General features: G+C 39.0%; 1 protein-coding gene across 1 annotated transcript in view; it reads right to left on the bottom strand.

Annotated features, from left to right (window-relative positions):
* The window catches only part of LOC129278880 (kielin/chordin-like protein), a 74,919-nt gene that overhangs the window by 37,419 nt on the left and 15,078 nt on the right, over positions 1–22,422 (bottom strand). Inside the window, exons 5-11 of the mRNA XM_064114652.1 lie at positions 18,422–18,546; positions 13,433–13,585; positions 7,933–8,206; positions 7,331–7,464; positions 2,432–2,667; positions 1,852–2,071; positions 450–1,069 (exon numbers count right to left, since the gene is read on the bottom strand). Of these exons, the coding sequence (XP_063970722.1) occupies positions 450–1,069; positions 1,852–2,071; positions 2,432–2,667; positions 7,331–7,464; positions 7,933–8,206; positions 13,433–13,585; positions 18,422–18,546 (1,762 nt within the window). The remainder of the gene's footprint in view (positions 1–449; positions 1,070–1,851; positions 2,072–2,431; positions 2,668–7,330; positions 7,465–7,932; positions 8,207–13,432; positions 13,586–18,421; positions 18,547–22,422) is intronic.

The raw sequence follows: 22,422 nt of genomic DNA, 5'->3' as shown, positions 1-22,422 counted from the left end.
AAATTGAAATTGATAGCACTTATTTTCTTGCAACATCCCCTGAGTCTGTATGGTTAGATGAACTGTTCAATAATCAATAGCCAAAGTGGAAATTGGACCATCAAGGCATAAGATTAAATGAGAATTAGACTATTAGAGTGGGAATTGACCAAGTGCATTATAGACCAAATGGAAATGGAACCATATTGATTGTAGAGCAGATGGGTTTAGCAAATGTAGTTTGAGATGATCTACCTACAGACCAAGTGATTATAAAGCTCCCTGGTAAACAATCTTAGCCAGTACTAGTGCCATTGCTATGGGACTCAAAACACTGGACAAATCTGATGGGGGGGGGGGGGGGTACTTGATTACTACATGTATATCAAACATTTTTTTATATAACAACAATGTACATGTATGATTATTGTTAAAATTAGAAATGATAATAGCTTTATGGATGATATTACCTGTCAAAACCAAATCTATCAAAGCCATTCCTATTGTACCCCTCAGCATCGTAGCCTTGATCATCAAAGAGCAGGCCAGTGTTGTTACAAGGATGGCCAAAGCCCTGGAGGGCATAAGTCACACAGAGTTGTGCTTCTGAACTCATGACATCCATAGGCCTCATACCAAAGGGAACCATCGGGACTTCACGAGCCTGCACAGGGTAGCTGTTGGTATTGCCGTTCATCTGTTGCCATCGCCAGAAAAGCATGTCCACGTAGGATTGAAGCGCAAGGAAGATGGGGTCGTATGGTGCTGCAGAGGAAGCAATGTGGCCACCGATGTAGCTGTAGACGTGACCGATGATGGCTTGAAGGCAGGATTCGAAGGTGGCAAAGTCGGTGCTAGACATCGCCTGGGCTACATCGATCTTGGACGGGAGTTGAGCTGTGGACTGGAACTGCCTGGCAAGGCAAGGATCCCACTGACCTCCAGAACGGAAGGGGTGATCTGGCACACAGCTACCTGGTCCAACACCATCACCACCAAAGAAATTGGGTTGCCACACGATAGAATGAGATAGATTGCCCACATCAGTTGTAAAGTCGTAGTAGGGAAGAGCAACCCTGCAGTCAATGTCCTATAAAAAAAGAGTAGCTTGGCATCTTCCTTGTACTTTGTATTCTATATTTACATTGTGTGAACATAAAGGAATAATCTTACTTCTGTTTAAAATAAGGCATTATCTATTTCTTCATGTTCATTTTATTGTATCTAAATCCCCACCATGATGAAACATTTTTTTTCATCTTTACAAATACAGCAACAACCAAACCAATATTTCACAAAATTTAACATTTGCTTGGAGGTTGTGTTAAGACGTCTTTATTCATTATCTACTGGCAGATTATCTACTTAGATACGCTATTTTATTCATAAGTCCACTGTTTGAAGAGTGGACTCATGAATCAAAGCAGAGGACTCATGAATAAGATAGCGTTGATAACCACAGCAACAGGCGTCAATTTGGCGCACTGTGACAAAAGCGCGCATCAGCATTGGACATTTTTTATACACGCACTAAATTAGCGTAATTTATACGGGAAATCTGCATAAGCCATGAATTCAACCGTGTGTTTTCAAAACCACCTTTGTGAATTTTGGCCATTGTATCAGTATATGGCTTTAAAGAGTCATGCAAAACATCATTAATCCTAGTCCAGATGTTGATATATGGAAGCTTTCTTTTCAAAAGCTAACATAGAATGCCTGACTCTCAAATTCTCTAACCCAGTGCCAATCTCCCATATACAGATGAGGGACTGTCACTTGGTTAGGGAATTATGGATTCAGTTCCTCTACATGTACTTTAGCTTTGGATTACACCAATCATGATGCAAGATGAACTGTTGCTTAACCTACCTGCAGCATACGCTCCACCTCCCTGAGGAAATTCCTGTGCCAAACCAGGAAGGAAGCTTGACTGTGGGCTTCCATCACATGCTTCATGTAGAGATCCCTCATGTGAGACCAACGTGACTCCGGTCCAGAGGACTGGAGCTGACGGATAGCCGATTGGAACAGATCCATTTCCAACCGAGTCATGTCCCGGACCTCCTTCCTTGTTGTCAAGTTCTCACATCTGAATAAGAAGGAAAAATTTACACAATGTCAATGAGAACATACAATGGTGTTGAGGCTCAGGGGTAACTACTCCAAATGCTTGACCAGCGCAAAACTAGGGGTCTTACTTCATGAAGAACTTATGATTATGGATAATAATTGTGGTTCCTTGCCACCAAGGTAACTACCAACTGAAGGTACATGTATTGGGGCTTGGCAGCCAATAAAAAATAATTTCAATGGTAGTCACCATAGTTGGAAATACAACATAATCACAGATTCTTAATTAATTGGGTTCCCTGATTAACATCTCGAAGGATACTTAGCTTAAAACACACCGCTCAGTCATTTGCCATAAGGTACATGGTGGAGTTATTACCTGCACTGTACACGCCCTCCAGTAAGACACTGACAGGACTGGCATCCACTCCGGAAGGTCTCCATTGCATAGGCAGCATACTCTCCTGCAACCATGCATTTATCCCCTGGAAGATCACAGCTCACATTGGCACACAACATACCTGGATGGAAGGCAGTCACCTCTAAACTCTGCTCTCTTGAGGTCAAAGGTTGGGCTGCTGTTGTCTGGTCACGGCAGTTGCTCAGTGTAGTTTCCTGGAGGATATAATAGAAATTCTTGAAATATTTCTGAAGGTAACTGGATCAATAGATCATCTGTCAAAATCCTAAAGTCAGTTTTGATGTAGTATTAAATTTAGAATTAAATCTCTCATACAGACATTGTAATATATTCAGTTTTGCACTCAGACAGAAACTCGGGCTCTTGAGTCACTTAATAGGCTACAATAGACAATCACAACTGAAGGCCTCTTTTATAGCGTAAGCTGCGTTCCATTGGTGCCAGAACTGCCCCATTGCTATTGGTCTGTGCAACGGACCAATCTGCGGGCGCTGCTATCGCCAAACGGGGTACAGACATCAGGGAAATCCTGTCGATGAGGTGCAGCCATCGAGGAGTTTAAATCACGAACAATGCCCTATGTTGTATCTCTATACCCTGGTCAGGTCAGGCATTTGTTTGCTACTGGTAACATGTAGTCCAGTATTACCTGTTTCATGGTAGAGTCGTCGGCGACTAAACCGACAAACCCACCTCAGGTTTTTTACCCAGGTGAGGAGGGTGCGTGAACACCCCGCAGGATTAAAAACAAGACCTGTCAAAGGGCGGAGGAGTCCTTATACGGGACCAACGGCCATTCACTGCAACTGTTCTACATGTACATCTTCCGATCGTCTAGATTTTCTTGCCATTGGACTCAGGTGTGGTACAGCCAAGTATGTGGATTTCAGCCGTGCAACTGAGACCCACTTTAAAAACCACGCACAGCTTCTGCTTGCAGCACAACCAACCCTACCAAAGCCCTATGGCGATTGGAGCGTGATGACGAGGACAGAATCGTGATATCTGGGAGCCCTTAGTCACTAACCAGCACATAGGCGGTGAAGGTTAAATCAGTCGCTCAGCTCTTGGAACCAGGGACAGGAGAGCAGTTCGGTAGTTGCCTTCATGACTGAGCAGCCCGATTTAGGATCCACTCTGCTCACCCATATCCTGGGAAGGGGCTAGAAAATGTGCCCTATACATAGTCTGTTCCTACTAACCTGGCTGAAACACCGCGTCCAGTGGGTTCACCATTATAGCGGTAAGAAAGATCAAATGAAAATTGGTACATGGAATGTACGAACACTTATGGACACACAAAACAGCAACCGTCCTGAAAGGCGTACTGCCTTTGTGGCGCGTGAGCTGAGACAACATGACATTGATATTGCTGCCCTACAAGAGATAAGATTAGCCGGAGATGGACAATTAACAGAGACAGCAGGTGGATACACTTTCTTTTGGAAAGGAAAGAGCATGAGAGAACCCAGAATCCATGGTGTTGGGTTTGCTATCAAGAATGAGATCATGAGAACCATGGATCAAGTGCTACTAGGCATAAATGAAAGACTAATGACTCTTCAAATGAATCTCAGCAAAGGCAGGAAAGCCACCCTAATATCTGCCTATGCTCCTACGCTAATGGCTGAAGCAGAAGAAAAGGAGTCTTTCTACTCAAGCCTTGATACTCTTCTCACTCAGATCCCACGCAGTCACAAACTCCTGCTACTCGGTGACTTCAATGCCAGAGTGGAAATGATAGCACAATTTGGAATGGTGTGCTTGGTAAAGAAGGCATTGGTAATGTCAATGACAATGGCCATCGACTACTTACCAAATGTGCTGAGCACAGACTAACCATCACAGAAGAATAGACAAAAAACTTCTTGGCGTCACCCTCCATCAGGCCATTGGCATATGATTGACTGCATTATCGTCAGACAGGATGACAAGAAAGATGTAAACATCACAAGAGCAATAACTGCATCTGATGCTTGCTGGACCAATCACAGATTGATAAGATCTGTAATGGCAATCTCTTAACAACCCAAGCATCGGAAGACAAAGAAGAAAAGCAGAGCAGGATATAATAATCTAAGGTCACTTGAACAACCCAGTGTGCAAGCAGCCTTCAAAGTGAGCATGGAGAAATCCATTCAAGAGAGGAACCCTAGTATCGATGATGATGTTGAGAAATACTGGAATGACCTAAACGATGCAATTGTAAAGACTTGCAAGGAAACTTTAGGAAAGCCAGAAAGGTATCATGAAGATTGGTTTGATGAGAATGATGAGGAAATTACTCAACTCACTTCAGACAAACGATCGGCCTTCACTACCTGGCAAAATGACATACGAAATGCCAATAAGAGAGCAGCATATCATTCTCTAAGATCCTTGATCCAATGTAGAGTGAGAGAATTAAAAATCAGTGGTGGCTGAAGAAAGCAGAAGAACTTCAAAAACTTGCTGATGAAAACAAAAGCAGAGATTTCTTCACTGCCACTAGGAAGGTCCAACTGTCAACGGAGTAAGACCTGTATCAGGAAAGGATGGATCGCTCCTCAAGGACAAGGATAAGATTAGAGAACGATGGAAAGAACACTTTTCTGACCTCCTCAATCAACCTTCTTCAGTGGAAACAAAAATAGATCGACAATTTTCCCCAGTCAACGACTCTAGATAATTTGCCAGATGTACCAACCTTTGATGAAGTGACCAGTGCTGTCAAAGCTATGAAAAATGGTAAGGCAGCTGGACTGGATGGCATCCCAGCTGAAATCTATAAATCAGCTGGCTCTGAACTATGCAGAAAAATGCATAATCTCTATAAACTGATCTGGGAACAGGAAACCGTCCCATCGGAACTGAAAGATGCTCTAATAGTGACAATCTTCAAAAAGGGAGATAAATCTTCATGTGACAATTACCATGGAATCTCTCTTCTCTCAGTTGCAGGGAAAATACTAGCTAGAATCCTGTCACAACGTCTATCAATTGTCGCCGAGGAAGTCCTACCTGAATCGCAAAGTGGTTTTAGGCCTGGACGAGGAACCATTGATATGATATTCTCAATCGTTAAACAACGACAACCACCAGGAATAAACTTGAGATATCGCATAGATGGTCTACTATTTAACCCTTGCCGACTGAAAGCCATATCTCGGACCACAGATGTCACAGTGAATGAACTCCAGTATGCAGATGACAATGCTATAGTTGCCTCCTCTGAGGAAGACCTTCAAGCAGCAATGGATGCTTTCAGTTATGCCTACTCCGTATTTGGACTTAAACTGAACACCAGGAAAACTCAGATCCTGTACCAACCAAAGCCTGGAATCACACATGAACAACAATGCCCACCTAGCATCAAAGTTGATGGACAGCCACTGACCAATGTTGAAAGATTCACATACCTTGGCAGTTGTCTCTCATCAAAAGTAGATATTGATGATAAAATACAGCAGCAGTTGAGTGCATCTAGCTCAGCATTTGGGCGTCTAAGGACTAGAGTCTTTGACAATAAGAATCTGTTTACAAGAACAAAGGTGAAGGTTTACAAAGCTGTGATCCTACCTACGTTGTTGTATGGATCTGAAACCTGGGTAACCTACAGCCGGCATCTGAAAAGCCTTAAAACTTACCATCAGAGATGTCTTTGCCGGATACAAAACATCAAATGGACTGACAAGCGAACCAATAACAGTGTGCTGGAAGAAAGTGAATGCACAAGCATTGAAGCCCTCATTATCAAAAACAGACTTCGCTGGGCCGGTCATGTTCTCCGCATGGAAAATAACAGATTGCCCAAGCAGATAATGTTTGCAGAGCTTCAGAATGGTAAACGCTCTCTAGGAGGTCAAAGAAAACGCTTCAAGGACAATCTCAAACGAAGCCTGAAGCAGTGCCAGATTAACCCTGAAACATGGGAAGACTGTGCTAAGGATAGACTGAAATGGAGATCAGCTGTACGTCATGGTTCAAAAAGGTTTGAAACACACCGAAAGAAACATCGTAATGATATGCGGGCAGCTAGAAAACTCTGTCAACAGGTTAACACTAATGACCTGACAGATGAATTCATCTGCACCACCTGCTTGAGAAAATGTAAATCGAGGATTGGCCTCTACAGCCATTCCAAGACACACTAATTATGCAAGCAGACATCATACTCTATTCAGAGGGATAGCTAAGAGAGAGAATCTCTACACCACAATGATCTTCCACACTAATTTCTGCCCTACTTGCATTCCATAGGTTTTAACATTTAAAGAGTTAAGAATCTGCTCTTTCTAATCTAATCAATAAGACAAAACAATCAAATTTCATTCACACCTGTCTTAGCGGCAACCTGTCTATATCAAAAACCTGTCTTTGGTGGCCATCAACTTTGTCTCACATTTAAAAGGAATATGTGTTTACGAACCTTGATGGATATACAGACTACCTGTCTACAGTTGCTCACTTTTCTGTTTCCCAATTGGTGGACTAAAATGACAATATATTTTGGTATAAAGAGTAATTGGTGGAACCAGAAGATACAGGGTAATCATTGAGTTGGAAAAAAAATGACGGTGATGATGAACAGCATTTGTATAAGGCCATTTATAAAAATAATTCATGTTCAGATTTAAAGGTCTCAATGTTGTTACAATTATGAAGTTGGATTGGTAGAATTCCAAAGACAAGGAGCAACTGACAAAAGAGCTCTATCCCTGTAAGTTTTCAGATGGATATTAGGCACTTGAAGAATTAGTCTAGCAGAACAAAGTCCTAGCCGCAGTTGATGTACACTGATTAGACAAGTGACATAGCTCGAGGCCAAGTGATGGAGAGCATCAGTCTTTAACATAACTTTATAGATCCTTTACTCACCATACAAGTGAATCCAGCAGGAGTTGTGGCACTACCACCTTGGTAATCAAGATTACGTCGACAACAAGCTCCCATCATGCACTGCTCCTGACAATCCCTCTCTAATCTGAAATTATTGTTATTTCCACCACATCCTTGAATATGATGGAAATAGAAAGAAAATAGGTATTACAAAAATGAACAAAAGGTATCCTATACTGATAATTTCATTTTCCTCATGACTGAACATAGTGATGTAAATGTTTGCAACAGCAGACCATTTCATAACCTTCCAACTTCATTAGTGTCCTCATGAAAGAGTTACCATGTGTTACGTGGCCAGGACCAACTCTACATCTCAGCACACAAGAACCTAAACTTCTCCAACTCCTAAGTCACCCCAAACCCTCACAATCGATGACACATCTTTTAAAGACAGGGAAGCCGTGTTTGTGTATTTGATCTCTAGCCGCGAACTCTTTATTACTCCTAGTCTACATTCAGACTTGGGTGCGTCACACCATGGATTAATCTACATGTAATGTACATGTATGATACATCAGAGAGACTTTCTCCTAAACTTTTATGTGCAATATGAAATGGTAAATGAATGAGATCAGTACCTGTATACTCAAATGGTTCACAGCGCATACTGTTGTAGTTGTAGAAATATCTGATCATGCCGACAGCATCACAATCACCATATGCAAGCGGCAAGGCACACACATTGATCTTGTGCTCACACTGAGAGCCAGTACAGGTTGGAGGGCAGATGCAGACGAATGTTCCAACCATGGGAAGGGGTTGACAAGTTCCTCCATTAAGGCAAGGATTAATGGCGCATGGTTCTCTGCACTGCTGACGTTCCATATCAACACTGCAAACAGATTCTCCTCTCTGCAGAAGAAATATACATGTAGAAGAATATGTTTAACTTACGTGGACCAATTCAAGGTTGATAAGATAAATTATCACAGTTACATTCATACAGTACTTCATATTTTTGTTCCTAAGTGCTTTTCATTGTAATTATTATTATCCCGGTCAAAGAATCCACCACTGTTCCACATACATGTATAAAGTGCACCATCTCCACTCCCTGGGAAGTATCCTGGCTGGGCAACCGTTTTTATCGGTGCACACATGCCAATCTAATCATAATGTCATTCACATATTGCTAGTCACCCATTTAACACCTGGGTGGATAGTGACAAACGTGGACAAGTGCCTTGTCAAAGGACATTACCACCGGGAGTAAGCAGATGCCATGTTCTGAATGTCCAAACTCTTGATGATTCTCAGTTCACTTGGCTTTGGCTGCTGTTTGAAGATCTTGGCAGGCTGGCTCCACCTCCTTCTGCTATGATGTCAGCAGATTTTAAGGCCAATGACGATGCAGCCAAAGGCAGTGCAGCATACATGTATGTGTATTGTACATGTGTGCACATGCTGCACGACTGGCTGATAGTAAAATGATCTTCGTAACGAATATCATCAACGCCAGGGATCTTGCACCTTTCAAATCCATTAAAGGAGAATGAAACTCTTGGAGCAAGTTAGCTTTTGTGAAAGCAGAAAAATCAAAGAATAAGATCAACAAAAGTTTGAGTAAAATAGGACTAGCAATAGAAGAGTTATGAGCATTTGAATGTCGAGATCACTAATGCTATGGAGATCCTCCCATTGGCAATGCGACCAAGATCTATGATGTCACAGATGAACAACTCTCCCCTTTTGGACACTGAAAATATACCCCAAAACATCTCTTTTTGCTCATTCTAATCATATGACAAACGATTCATCAATGACATAATGTTGTGGAACCTCTGTACTTGTCCTCTCATAAAGAGAACACCTCACCTTGTGATAGACTCTATAAAAGTGAGAATATAAGTGAAAAAAGTACTAAAGTAATGAGGGAGTTGTACGTGTGTGACATCACAGATCTTGGTCGCATTGCCAATGGGAATATCTACATGGCATTAGTGATCTCGACATTCAAAAGCTCATAACTTTCTTATTATTCATTCAATCTTCCTCAAACTTTCAACAATATTTTTCTTTAATTTTTCTCTTTGATATGGATTCAGCTGGTTTCAAGGGTTTCATTCTCCTTTAAGTTGTGGGCTAACCCTTTTGCACACTAAGACTGGGTGGTCCTTGTACAATGCCTATTGGTAGTAGTCCAGTAGATATGTGAAAAAGATGCTCGAATCTGGCAGAAAGTGTGAAATTTGGCATACAGGGGTATTTTTGGGCGCTGATTTCAAAAATTGCCGGCCCCAAGCGATTTGACCATAAGGTCGGCCGCCATTTTGAAATCCAAAATGGCCGCCATGAAAAATCATTAAATGTCATTTTCTTGAGTTTTACATGGCATGTGACACTGAAATTTGGCATATATAGGTATTTTGAGGCACTGATATCAAATATTGCCGGCCCCCAGCAATTTGACCATTTGGCCGGCGGCAAAATGGCCGCCATCTTGAAATCCAAGATGGCCGCCATGATATATTATTGCAATTATTTTCTCGAGTTTTATATGGACTGCGGTATTGAAATTTGGCATATAGGCTTAATTTGGGGTGCTGATTTCAAACATTGCTGGCCCCAAGTGATTTGACCATCGGGTCGGCCGCCATTTTGAAATCCAAGATGGCCGCCATGAGAAATCATTAATGTCATTTTCTTGAGTTTTACATGACGTGTGACACTGAAATTTGGCATACAGGGGTATTTTTAGGCACTAATTTCAAATATTGCCGGCCCCCAGTAATTTGACAATTTGGTCGGCGGCAAAATGGCCGCCATTTTGAAATCCAAGATGGCCGCCATGAAAAATCATTAAATGTCATTTTTTTTAGTTTTACATGATATGTGACACTGAAATTTGGCATATAGGGGTATTTTGAGGCACTGATGTCAAATATTGCTGGCCCCAGCAATTTGACCTCCAGGTCAGCGGCAAAACGGCCGCCATCTTAAAATCCAAGATGGCCGCCATGAAAGCTAATTTGCTCAAGTCTTACGTATGGCCTGTAAGACTTTAAATTTGGAGAAAAACTTGATCTTTGCATCCTTGATCAATGAAAAGAACATACAAAATAGATGCTATTTTGAATTCCAATATGGTTACCAAGTTTGAATGATGTACAACATTATAATGGTGAGTAAAACCCATTGTATAGGCACTGAAAACAAATCCAACACAACCACATCTTTGTCCGTTGCAAGGATTACAATACTTTGGCACCCTTAATTGCTGATATAGATGTTACGTAATTAAGTATGAAGCACCATACATAAACAAACCAGCTAGCTTCTTCTGCAGTTACACATTTGAAGTGGCTTTGGTTAAATAATAACCATCCGGAACAATCATTTTCTGTTGAGAGGCTATAAATTATTTCTTCATATGATCTGCAGTATTGCTTTTTGACATATCGACGGAGTGTGGGGTGCTTATTTCAAATATTGCTGGCCCTCAGTGATCTGATCTCGAGTCAGAAGCGAAATGTCAGCCATCTTGAAATCCAAGATGGCTGCCATGAAAAAAGATCATTGAAAAAAAATCACTTTATCTAGTATCACATAACGTATTATTTGAAAGTTTGGCATATAGGGATATTGAAAATGCCCCCAGTAATCTGTCCAATAGATATATGCTGTAAAATGACCACCATCTTGAAATCTAGAGAGGATTGACTGTCATGAAAATTCATCAAAATCATTCTCTTGGTTTTAAATAATTTGAGGCACTGCATTTTAGACATAAAGGCAGGTTTTGGCCTGCTGGTTTTAAAATATTGCTCTAATAATTGCAATATTTTATTACAAATCAACATTAAGAAAACTGCTCCAGACTTGAAGTACTGATGGTTATAGTGGTATGATGATGATGATGGATGATGATGATGAAATTGATATTAATGATGGATGATAATAATACACATTTTATTGTTCAAAATAGAATTCAGTAACAGAAATGCTCCGAAAATTTATTTTGCCCATACCCTGTAGATCGTGAGCCCGGCAGCAACTTAGTAGCGCCACATCAGATGTTGCTCTATCCCTTAAAAAAGGGGAGTTCACCCCGGAGAACAGATTGTTGTAAAAACAAAAGAAAATATGATATAAAAAAGATATTGGTGGATCCATCAAAGATATTATAATTTTAAGTTTTTGATTTGTGACATCATATAGGCTACTGTACGAGCAGCTGCCCCATTATGTTGTGTGATATAAAATGCATAAATGGTTCATCATGGGTATTTTTTTTTCTGGAGCGGGTGTGAAATCATTTGTTTGTTGATATACTGAGGGTTAAATATAAAAACATTTTCATTTTTTTAGGAGGCTACATTTCATTGATTTTGTAGTATAAGAAACATGGGGGAACTGCGTGCATCTGACGTCACAAATACACCAAATGAAATTCCAATAGTTTTTTAAATATTTGATGGAATTTCTTCAATCCTTCAATATTTTTTTTCATTATTTATTCTGTTATTGTTTCAATAAACTTTTTATCAGGTTGAACTTCCCCTTTAATTCGTTGACCGCCAAACAGGTTAGAAGCAATTCCCCTCTTTTAACATCTTTCGGTCTGATGCTGTCGGAGCTTGAACTCCCGATTTCCCGATTGTGAGGCGAACATGCTCCCATTGTCAGATTGTCGAACACACGATGGTTATCCAAAAATGCAAAATTTCAAAATAATAACTACGTTATAATTATGATACTTGATTTTTTTAAATGATTTTTTTATGGCAGCCATCTTGGATTTCAAGATGGCTGCCATAAATAAGCCAGTTCGTAGTTCCTTTCTGCGCATGATCAAAAGATTCTGAGGAAGGTCATTTGTACCAAAATGATATGGTGGTTTAAAATCTAATGAGATAAGCACCAACTTTGATGTCTTGATTATTCATACATTCTTTGAATTGTGTTTTTCATTTACATCCAAAAACAACAACAATGCGTCCATGAACGACTGGTATTTCACAGTTTGCCAAGTACATTGTGCAACATGCTATGATATGCATTCAAAGTAGGAACTGAACAAATACCTTCATAAAGTGTTCAATGGTGTGCTATTCTAGTCACCTGGTCTATTCAATTTCTTCATCCTGCTATGTAAGGCATGCTTACGTAATATCTTGCTTAGAAATCTGCCTATCATAATGAAAGAAATGAAAGGTCATTTGACCAAAATTGTCCATAAAGTAACTACGAACTGGTCTATTGGATGAACATTACTGAAATCGAGAGAAGTCTATGGAGATCACAGGGAAATCCCAGTTGTGGGCGATGCCCTCAAACTTAACACACGTGTATAAAGCAACTCGGACGCCAAAAGAAAGCTTATTTTCTTCTCTTTCGACTGATGATACATATATTTTGATTGCTTGAAAACACTTGGTTATTTACCATCTAATCAAAAGACACATAACATAATTTCACCAAAGACCACAATAATATATGCACGTGCGTAAGCACATTTTTATACAGTATTCAATAGAGCTTCCGCAATGTGCCCGTACCGCACGTTCCAGGCACTGGAAGAAATTTGGGGTCTTATTTTTTTCATGGCGGCCATCTTGGATTTCAAAATGGCGGCCGACCCGATGGTCAAATCACTTGGGGCCGGCAATTTTTGAAATCAGCACCCCAAATTAAGCCTATATGCCAAATTTCAGTACCGCAGTTCATATAAAACTCGAGAAAATGATTGCAATAATATATCATGGCGGCCATCTTGGATTTCAAGATGGCGGCCATTTTGCCGCCGGCCAAATGGTCAAATTACTGGGGGCCGGCAATATTTGAAATCGGTGCCTCAAAATACCCCTATATGCCAAATTTCAGTGTCACATGCCATGAAAAACTCAAGAAAATGACATTTGATGATTTTTCATGGCGGCCATCTTGGATTTCAAAATGGCGGCCGACCCGATGGTCAAATTGCTTGGGGCCGGCAATTTTTGAAATCAGCGCCCAAAAATACCCCTGTATGCCAAATTTCACACTTTCTGCCAGATCCGAGCATCTTGGCCATTTTTTGTCACATAACCGCTCCACTATAGTACAGAATTCAGTTATCAACAGGTTAATAAATTTTACCTGACAGCGGCAGGCTGTGCATGGATCGGGATACCAAGAATCACCATCACTGTATTGCTGACCTTCATGAAAGCAGGGTAATAGGTTACCAGTGTCAGGGTTCCTGCAGTCACATCTCTCTCGTTCTATCAACCTCTGGTTCAGTATTGACACCTGGAGTGAGAAGCAGAAGGAAGTATTGGTTTTAATAAATAATATGATCATTTCCTGCTAGATTGATTAGACTAGATTCAGCGCCTGTAACTTTGACCTAAGTTTATGAATCCAAGGAGGTAAAGAAACCAGTGACAGGATTTTTGCACTCGCAGCTACATGCATCCCACTCAGGCATCCTCTGTCAAGATCAGAACCTGTAACTTTGGCAAGTGAGGAGGTCAAGAACCACCAGCAGTAGGGTTTTTCTGACTTCCTGCACACAGAGCTTTTATTCTAAGGTCCTTGTCAAAAGCCTGTGTTATGTCTTTTGGCAGGCATCTTGCTACATGTATAAAGCCACTATGCATCTTCTCATATAAACATATCGCAGATAAGAAAGTACATAACTGAAGAAACCTGCCACAGTGCTGTTCATTGTCATATTTTGTCCAGATTAGATTACTGTAACAGCCTATTAACATCTGTTCCCCAAGTGTATTTGAAGCGCCTACAAAGTTTACAAAACTGGGCAGCCCGTATTATCTTTAAGGTGGACCGACGTCATGATCCTGGCCCTTTACTTAAATCTCTTCATTGGTTCCCTGTAAAGAAGAGAATTGTCTTTAAATTACTTCTTTTTGTCTTCAAAGCCTTTAATAACCAAATGCCAAAATATATCAAAGATAGCCTTGCTTCCCATAGACCAACTCGCCCTAATCTCCGTTCATCTAAAGACCCATATTTGCTTGCCATACCCAAAACTCGTACAAAAACAGGTGATCGCACATTTAGTGTTACTGCTTCTAAAGAATGGAACAACATCCCCACTTTCATTAAATCATCAAATTCTTCAGATCAATTTAAGAAACTTCTAAAAACTCTTTTCCGATTAATTTCTTTTGCTTGTATTTGTATTGTAATTATTTTGTACTTTTGTTTTAAATCGTTTGTAAACGCTGTGATATAGTTAACTATGGAGAGCGTACTAAATGCTAGTTATTATTATTATTATTATAGCAGCTTTCCTGCACTCCCCATTGTATTGGCTATGATGAAGAGTGAGGTTTGATAATGAAAGGCCGCTTGCGGGATTCCTGCAGGAAAGAGGCAGTTCTGGCTTTTGACATGGTTCCATAAATCAATCCTTAGTTCAGAGTAGATCCTGCAATGTTGCCTTCATGAAAGCAAGGTGGTAAAGAACTGATGTACGTAAAAGGGGTAATGGTAACTAGGGAAGAATATGTTGTTTAATTTTAAGATTTGGGAATGCATATTTTTAAGCATAAGCCAGGTATACCTGTTCATAGGTAAAGATTTCTTTATCAAGAAAAATTCTTAACCAAGAGTACAACACAAACTCAAAATTAGCAGAATAAATACTTAAGGACGTTCCACAGTTATGTTTGTGCGCATTATGATCTGCGCATAGTTTACACTCTGCGCGCTGACGTCACAATGAATGAACAGGTGATTAATTAGCTGCAGGTTTGAGCTGATTTTTCTCATCTTCTGCACTTTAACTGCAGATCCTATGAGTTATTTCATGAAACTAAAAAATGGAATTATTCCATGGACCATTCAAAAAAATGTCTCTACAATTTCAAAATACTTAACTCTGCAGTGCTGCCAAGAATCACGAATATTACCCTGAGTTTGAATAAATGGTAGAGTGGTTTAGATTTTTTCTTCACATAGATACAAAGCATTTGGCTCATTTTTTGGTGTTTTAAAAAGCACATTTGCTCTAATAAAAATGCTGATAGTTTAAAAACAAGCACATGAACCCCTATATTTTAGTGTTTGTACCTCTTAGGTATACCTTCCTCTACAACTCTGCAAACTTTGGTGAAAATGACATGGATTTTGAATAAAGTGCAGCATATATTGTACGTTTGTAGTTTGTTACTGAAATTTCACATTTTTTAGATTGGGATTTTGTTATCTTTTACGCCATTTTTAAGAACTGGCAGTGCTGTTAAACTTAAAATTGCAAACAAACAGCACTATAAATAGATTCTCCATTCTAAAGATAGAATTATTAACTCTCTTGCAAAATTTGATGACTTTTTCATGTATTTTGACTGAGTAATATCTAGAGGTTTAAACTGATTGTAGTAATCTTGGGCGGTCTAAAAATGCCAAATTCTTTTGAATGCGCGATTCTTAAAAACATCAATTTGGGTGAACTTTGAAGCTCTGTAGCAAAAAATCAAGCACATGGACCTATGTTAATTTTTGCATATTTCGAATATTAAAGTTCTAAAGTATCTATGAGCAAAGTTTGGTGAAAATGACATGGATTTCACTTTAACTGTGGAACGTCCTTAACTAAACATTTTACTTTATCCAACTAATGATTGGTTATACTAACCCTGGTTATCAAAATTTTACATGGAATATCTATTCATTCATAGAGGACAGGTGAGGCCGAACAAAACCTTTTAACTGAATGTCAAAGCAATGTCAACCCTCTTTCAATCTTAATGGGATATCAACTGGGTATTTCCTGTATTCTGTTGCTCACAAAACCATTCTTGAATTCCCTCACAAGTTGCTGAAGATTGCAGGATATCAGTGCCTTGCAACAAAACACTCAGCGATTGATCATGGGGTTTATTTTTGTAATTGATTATACACAATAGGCAATGTAATCACTTTTTTAAATCAGGCCCATGATCGATTGCTAAGCTTGATGATACCAAGTCCAGATGATATATGCCAACAGGTTGGTAAGGTCTTTAACTGGCTTCTATGACAATAGGAAGTTGTTAATTGTATTTGGGGTTTACTCATTCTTCATTCTACATATAATAAATCATACAGTGTTGGTTTGTATGCATTTTACCAACTGTACATGTACACCAGACCTGCCAACCTCTGGGGATGAAAAACTGTATTCTGTGATACAAAAAACTGTATTTTCCCCCAAAAAAGTGTATTTCATAATAAAATGCTTGGCGCGCTCGCCCATCACGGCGCTCAAGCTGCATGCAAGCTAAAATTCGCACTGCTCTTGCAGATGAAAAAAAAAACATTGAAACTTGTGTATATCTCACCCTGGTTTTTACAAAATGATTGAAAAAAAAAAAAGTTACCTGAAATTACATTGATCTAATAACCATATTTGTGTACGTTTTATGAAATAGAGACATATAGAGATGATTTTTCTCAATAAATTATGATTTTGTATTTAAAAAAAAAAAAAAAAAAAAAAAAAAAAATCGTATTTTTTAAAGAAAAACGTACTGCCGTATTTTGGTTGCAAAAACGTACTAACTACGGCTAAAACGTACTGGTTGGCAGGTCTGGTACACGTATAGGACCAAGATATTGGGAATACAGGATTACAGTATCTAGTTCAACACTGGGGCCTGTTTCATAAAGTCTGGTTATATAACAAAAAATAATGCAGTTTCTATAACATGTTTACTATCAGCAAATCAAATCAAAGGATTTCAGTAGCTTTAAACTTGAAAATTTGCATTATAATTTTTTTTAAATGAAAGAGGCCCCTTGTCTTTTGCCATGTTACAACGCTTCATTTGACTGGGTGGAGTTTCATAAAGATTTTTAATGTAACTAAGTATTACATCATCCAGTCCCTTCAAAAGGAATAAGGTCACTTTATAACAAAAGGTTGAGTCATGCTTCCTCGCGACTTTAAGTGTTTTTACTTCTAATCCTTTAATTTTTCCATGATAAAAAAAACCGTTGGAATGGGAAAAGTCACAGTTGGCCATGGACGTCACTATAGTTCAGTGTTGTGGTTTCATACCTATATACCATGCGTCATCCTGGCAGAAGTAGCCTGAAGCAAAAGCAAGTAAGCATCAGAGCTGCCAAGTTGTATTTTGCATTTTCAGTATTCTTGTCCCCCAAAATCAGTATTTTGACAAAAAAAATCAGTATTTTTACTGTGTGAGATAAATATTTTGTATTTTTCCCCAAAAAAGTGTATTTCATAATAAAATGCTTGGCGCACTCGCCCATCACGGCGCTCAAGCTGCATGCAAGCTAAAATGTGAACTGCTCTTGCAGATGAAAAAAAAAACATTGAAACTTGTGTATATCTCACCCTGGTTTTTACAAAATGATTGAAAAAAAAACAAGTTACCTGAAATTACATTGATTTAATAACCATATTTGTGTACGTTTTATGAAATAGAGACATATAGAGATGATTTTTCTCAATAAATTTCGATTTTGTAAAAAAAAAAAAAAATAAATAAGTTTTTTTTTTTTTTTTTTTTTTTTTTAAATACAAAAAAACGTATTTTTTAAAGAAAAAACGTACTGCCGTATTTTGGTAGCAAAAACGTACTAAATACGGAAAAATCGTACTACTTGGCAGCTCTGAAGCATGTATTATTTCATGGGCATTAAATTGGTTCTGAAAAAGACCACATAAAATTGACCTTTCGACAAGTGTGTTCTTGTCCACTTCAGGATAATGAGCAAAGAACACAAAAACACACTTGTCGAAATGCTGAGTTTGGGTGGTCCTTTTCGGGACCAAGAAATACCCTCAAAAGAATACATGGTGTTAAGTGAATCCACTATACTCTTCTCCTTCACCATGGAAACTTTCAGTTACAACTTAAAGTTACCTTAAATCTAGGCCTCTTCTTGCTAAGTTACAAGCACCCATGCTTTGTTAACAGTCCAGGAGTAGTGCCATGGGAAGGCATCGGGCAGGGGTCCACAGCCTCCTGTATAACATTTTTTCAATTAGTAATACAATTACATGTAGCATGTTGGCCCTGAAAAATGAATGCCACTGGCTAGATTGCAATCTTTGTCAGACATGGCTTGAGAAAAGAAAGAAAAAGGTGGATGGGGGTAAAAAAAGATTACCTGTGCTTTTAGCATGTTGACCATATTGGTCAAATCCCTGACTGATGTCTCCAGCCGTTGGATACGATCAGATTCTCCTTGTGTCAGAGCAGCGGCCGCTGCAGGGCCGTCATTCTGTCTGGGCTCTGAAAGATAAGCAAAGATAATTCCTTTATTAGTTTTGAAAAATAGGGAAAATGTTATAAGAATCTGAAAAAATAATCAAAATAATAAAGATATTTCAAAATGAACAATAAGAGAAGGAAATAGAAAAAGGGAAATCATTTGTTGACAGAGTTCAGCAAACTCTACCGATCAATGTAATCATTATACAGCAGGCTGAGACCCTAATTGACACTTTTATCAACACTATACACGATCAGTATAGAAACCCAATGCAACACGTCTAGTCTGCAATACATACAGCTAAAAGCAGCTGGGCTGCATTTATGCGACCTCATCTGCTAGAATCACAAACATGAATCATCATTCAAAACACAAACAAATCACCGTAACTGCAGGAACAGGGTATGTAATTCTATCCCCTCTCTAATGCTCTTCCCTCACCTCAAGCCTATCACATCATAGTGAGCAGTTTTACCAAGGTATTATACATGTAGGTCAACATCAATTTTGGTTTATTTGAAATAGATACACATCGTCAATTTCCAATACATACTGTATATGGCTACTGTGTGAAGCAAAAGGGAAGAATATCACTAGCAGTGTGCATTATGGCATGATAACTCGGAATTAGGCCAACACAACAATGTCATAGAATCATGATTCAAATCACTGTTACATTTATGCGACCTTTTTAAACATGATTCTCCAGAAATGTGTTTGCAAAGTTGCAAACGCCCTGTTTTCTGTGTTTCACGTTTGTGATTTGAAACACTTTTACTTAAATTACTTTTTACCTAACGTAATCATGATTCTCTTTTTTAAAAGTGTGTCAAATCATGATACTTCGGTAAAAAAAGTGGCTCATAAATGCACCCCTGGACATTTTAGCCAGCATATATATGTGGACGTACTGTACATGTGGCCAGGTAATTTCTTCTTAAATCCTAATTCTTCATATCAACAGTTCAATTCCTAATATTATTACAAGAACTGCATTAATACAAAAATCTAGATTCTTAAATTATAAGACGGAATTTTGTGTAGTACATTGACAACTTTATAGACTATTCTTAAAGGTAAATGCTAGTTTTGGTAACGATATCAAAATGAGTTCGTACAGAATCCAATGAAATGACCACCAAAGTGTCTGTTTGTATAAATAAAACGCATGTGCCAAAGGATTCTGGAAGAAATTGTGTAATTGCTGAGAAATCAGCAAATAAGCACAGGATTCGGGTAGAGCGTCGGGCCCGACGCTCAAAGCAATAATTATACACTGTCCCACGTGCGCTTATCTGTGTTGGGGAAGCTCAGTCTGAACATTTTTCAGCGTAGATTTCAAGATTTCACAAAGTTCAGTTTATGTAACTGTACCAGATCTAGATCCTCGATGATATACTGACAATTAAGCCTGGTTTTACAGACTTTCTCATGAAATCAGTGTTTACTGCAACTACTGGAATTTCTCTTTAATATCGAGAAACGGGATTTAGAAACGATTTGACATACCCTACATTGCATAAACGTAAGTTTTGCAAAGATCTGCAAACTGTTATAGCATTTTTCAATCATGGCAGCTGAACTTAATTTTCAATATTCTAAATGTTCTATTTCCTACGTCTGAATAAATATTTAATCAGGCACAACCATTTTTCCTTTAAAGCATGTCTCCCTCATTAAATACTAGAATGAAGAGAAGACTGGAAGAATAAGCGTATCTTATTTATTGACAGATTGACAATGATTATTTGTTTGACTGGTTCTCTAATCTGTGCTCACACGCTGTGAGTCAACTTATGTGTAAATATTTATTCTTCAATTGTAAAAAATCAATAATCTCCATGCAAACATTGAAATTGGTTTATTATTACAGTCTAGTGATTTCAAGCTTGTAAAGTAAATTCACTACCTCAAACGGTTAAAACATATGACTCATCTCTCAATATGAATTTGCTTTGATTCAATGTGCACAGATCATAAGCTTTAGTTGTAGGCCTATTTTATCCAATATGGATTTCGAGTAATTGGGCAAGCAAAAGTTTAATTAAGTTATCAAGATAATCAGAGTCTCACATTAAGTGATGATGCCATGGGTTAGTAGAATTATACCATGTGGATAATCATCATGATCAACACTGATATCTGACAACTAGTCCATGGTTATAATACATGTAGATTATCCTTCATTAGGGCATAGGCCTGTATGTGGCCTAAATGAAGTAAACAGTCATAGTACATACACCTTTTGAGGTTGATGAATGCATATGCTCGTAAAACGCATAGAGTTTCATTTTATGATATTAATTTGAGCTGATATAAATTGAATGCTCATTCATTCTTAAGGCCACAGATTTGGACAGTGCAGCCCACCAACAAAATAATTTGTGTTGAGTCAGCCTCCCCCACCCCTTCTCCTTCTGTTTCTACACCCTCCCTCCTTTCCATCAGTCCCTCCTTACTTCTCTCCTTTTCTCTCTAGCTTTCTAGCTCCCTCCATCCCTATCCACTTTCCTTATTCTCTTCCAACGCATCTTTGCCTCTCGCTCTCTTTTCCTTCCTCCCTCCCCCTCCTTCCCTTTCCTTATTTCTCCCATCCATTCTCGACACTCCTTTTCTCTCCTATCTCATCCCTTTTCTCTCTCTCCCTCTCTCCTGTTACCCACCCCCTCGCTAGCTGCCCTCTATCCCTTTTCCTACCTCTCCAATCCTTCCCCCCCTCATCCCCCTTCCCCAGGATCCCTCTCCATTCCTCCCATCCGTCCTTGCCTCCCCCTCTGCCCTCTATGCCTTTCCCTACCTCTCGAATCCCTCCCCCAGGATCCCTCTTCATTCATCCCCTCCATCCTTACCCCCCCCTTTCTACCCTCTATCCCTTTTCTTACCTCTCCAATCTTTCCCCTCCCTCTCTCTCCTCACCCATCTCCCACTCCCCCAGATCCCTCTTCATTCATCCCCTCCATCCTTGCCTCCCCCTCTTGCCCTCTATCCCTTTTCCTACCTCTCCAATCTTTCCCCTCCCTCCATCTCTTCCCTCCATCTCTTAAGAGATTGAGGGAGGGGAAAGATTGGAGAGGTAGGAATAGGGATAGAGGGTAGGAAGGGGGGGGGGGGGGTAAGGTATATGGGAGGAACTGAGGGTTCAGGGAGAGGGAGGAGAGAGAGGGAGGGGAAAGATTTGAGATCACCCTCAAAAGTGAAAAGTCTTCAAATGGGCAAAAGGGTCACCGCCTACAATCAATGCAATGCTCTGTGAAGAGTCAAATTGTGCACCTTTCATGGCAACATAATATTTACAGAAATAATAAAAGTAGTGCAAGTTTTCAAAAAGACATCGCTCAAGAGTACCAAAAAGTTGGGGTGAGAATGGCTCCTTTCTGTGCCATTTTAGATTTTGTGGTACCCAAAGTTTTTATAAGACTACCTCAATTACAAAAATAAATCATTTTGAAATTTGTTCTCTTTTGTACTTAAAAAGAAACAAAATAATAGAATTGGTCTGTAATGAATTTAATTGGACTTAACATTGGCCTTTTTTAAGTTTGAGTTTTAAAGCTGTATAATATGCCCAACATGAACTAATAGCACTAACAATAATTGCTGAAATGTAAATGCTATGCAGAAGTCGAGCTTTTGTGATTAATCTTAAAATTCACATTGTATAAAATAGTTGAAATATATTGATCACAACTGCCAATAAATACAACTGTACATACTATAAATACTATTTTAAAGGAGAATGAAACCCTTGAAACCAGCTGAATCCATATCAAAGAGAAAAATCAAAGAAATGTATTGTTGAAAGTTTGAGGAAGATTGAATGAATAATAAGAAAGTTATGAGCATTTGAATGTCGAGATCACTAATGCCATGTAGATCCTCCAATTGGCAATGCGACC

The sequence above is a fragment of the Lytechinus pictus genome, unplaced genomic scaffold, assembly GCF_037042905.1.
Source record: "Lytechinus pictus isolate F3 Inbred unplaced genomic scaffold, Lp3.0 scaffold_20, whole genome shotgun sequence".
NCBI classification, from domain to species: Eukaryota; Metazoa; Echinodermata; class Echinoidea; order Temnopleuroida; family Toxopneustidae; genus Lytechinus; species Lytechinus pictus.
The sequence above is the reverse complement of the archived record's forward strand: the minus strand, read 5'-3'. Positions and strand labels throughout refer to the sequence as shown.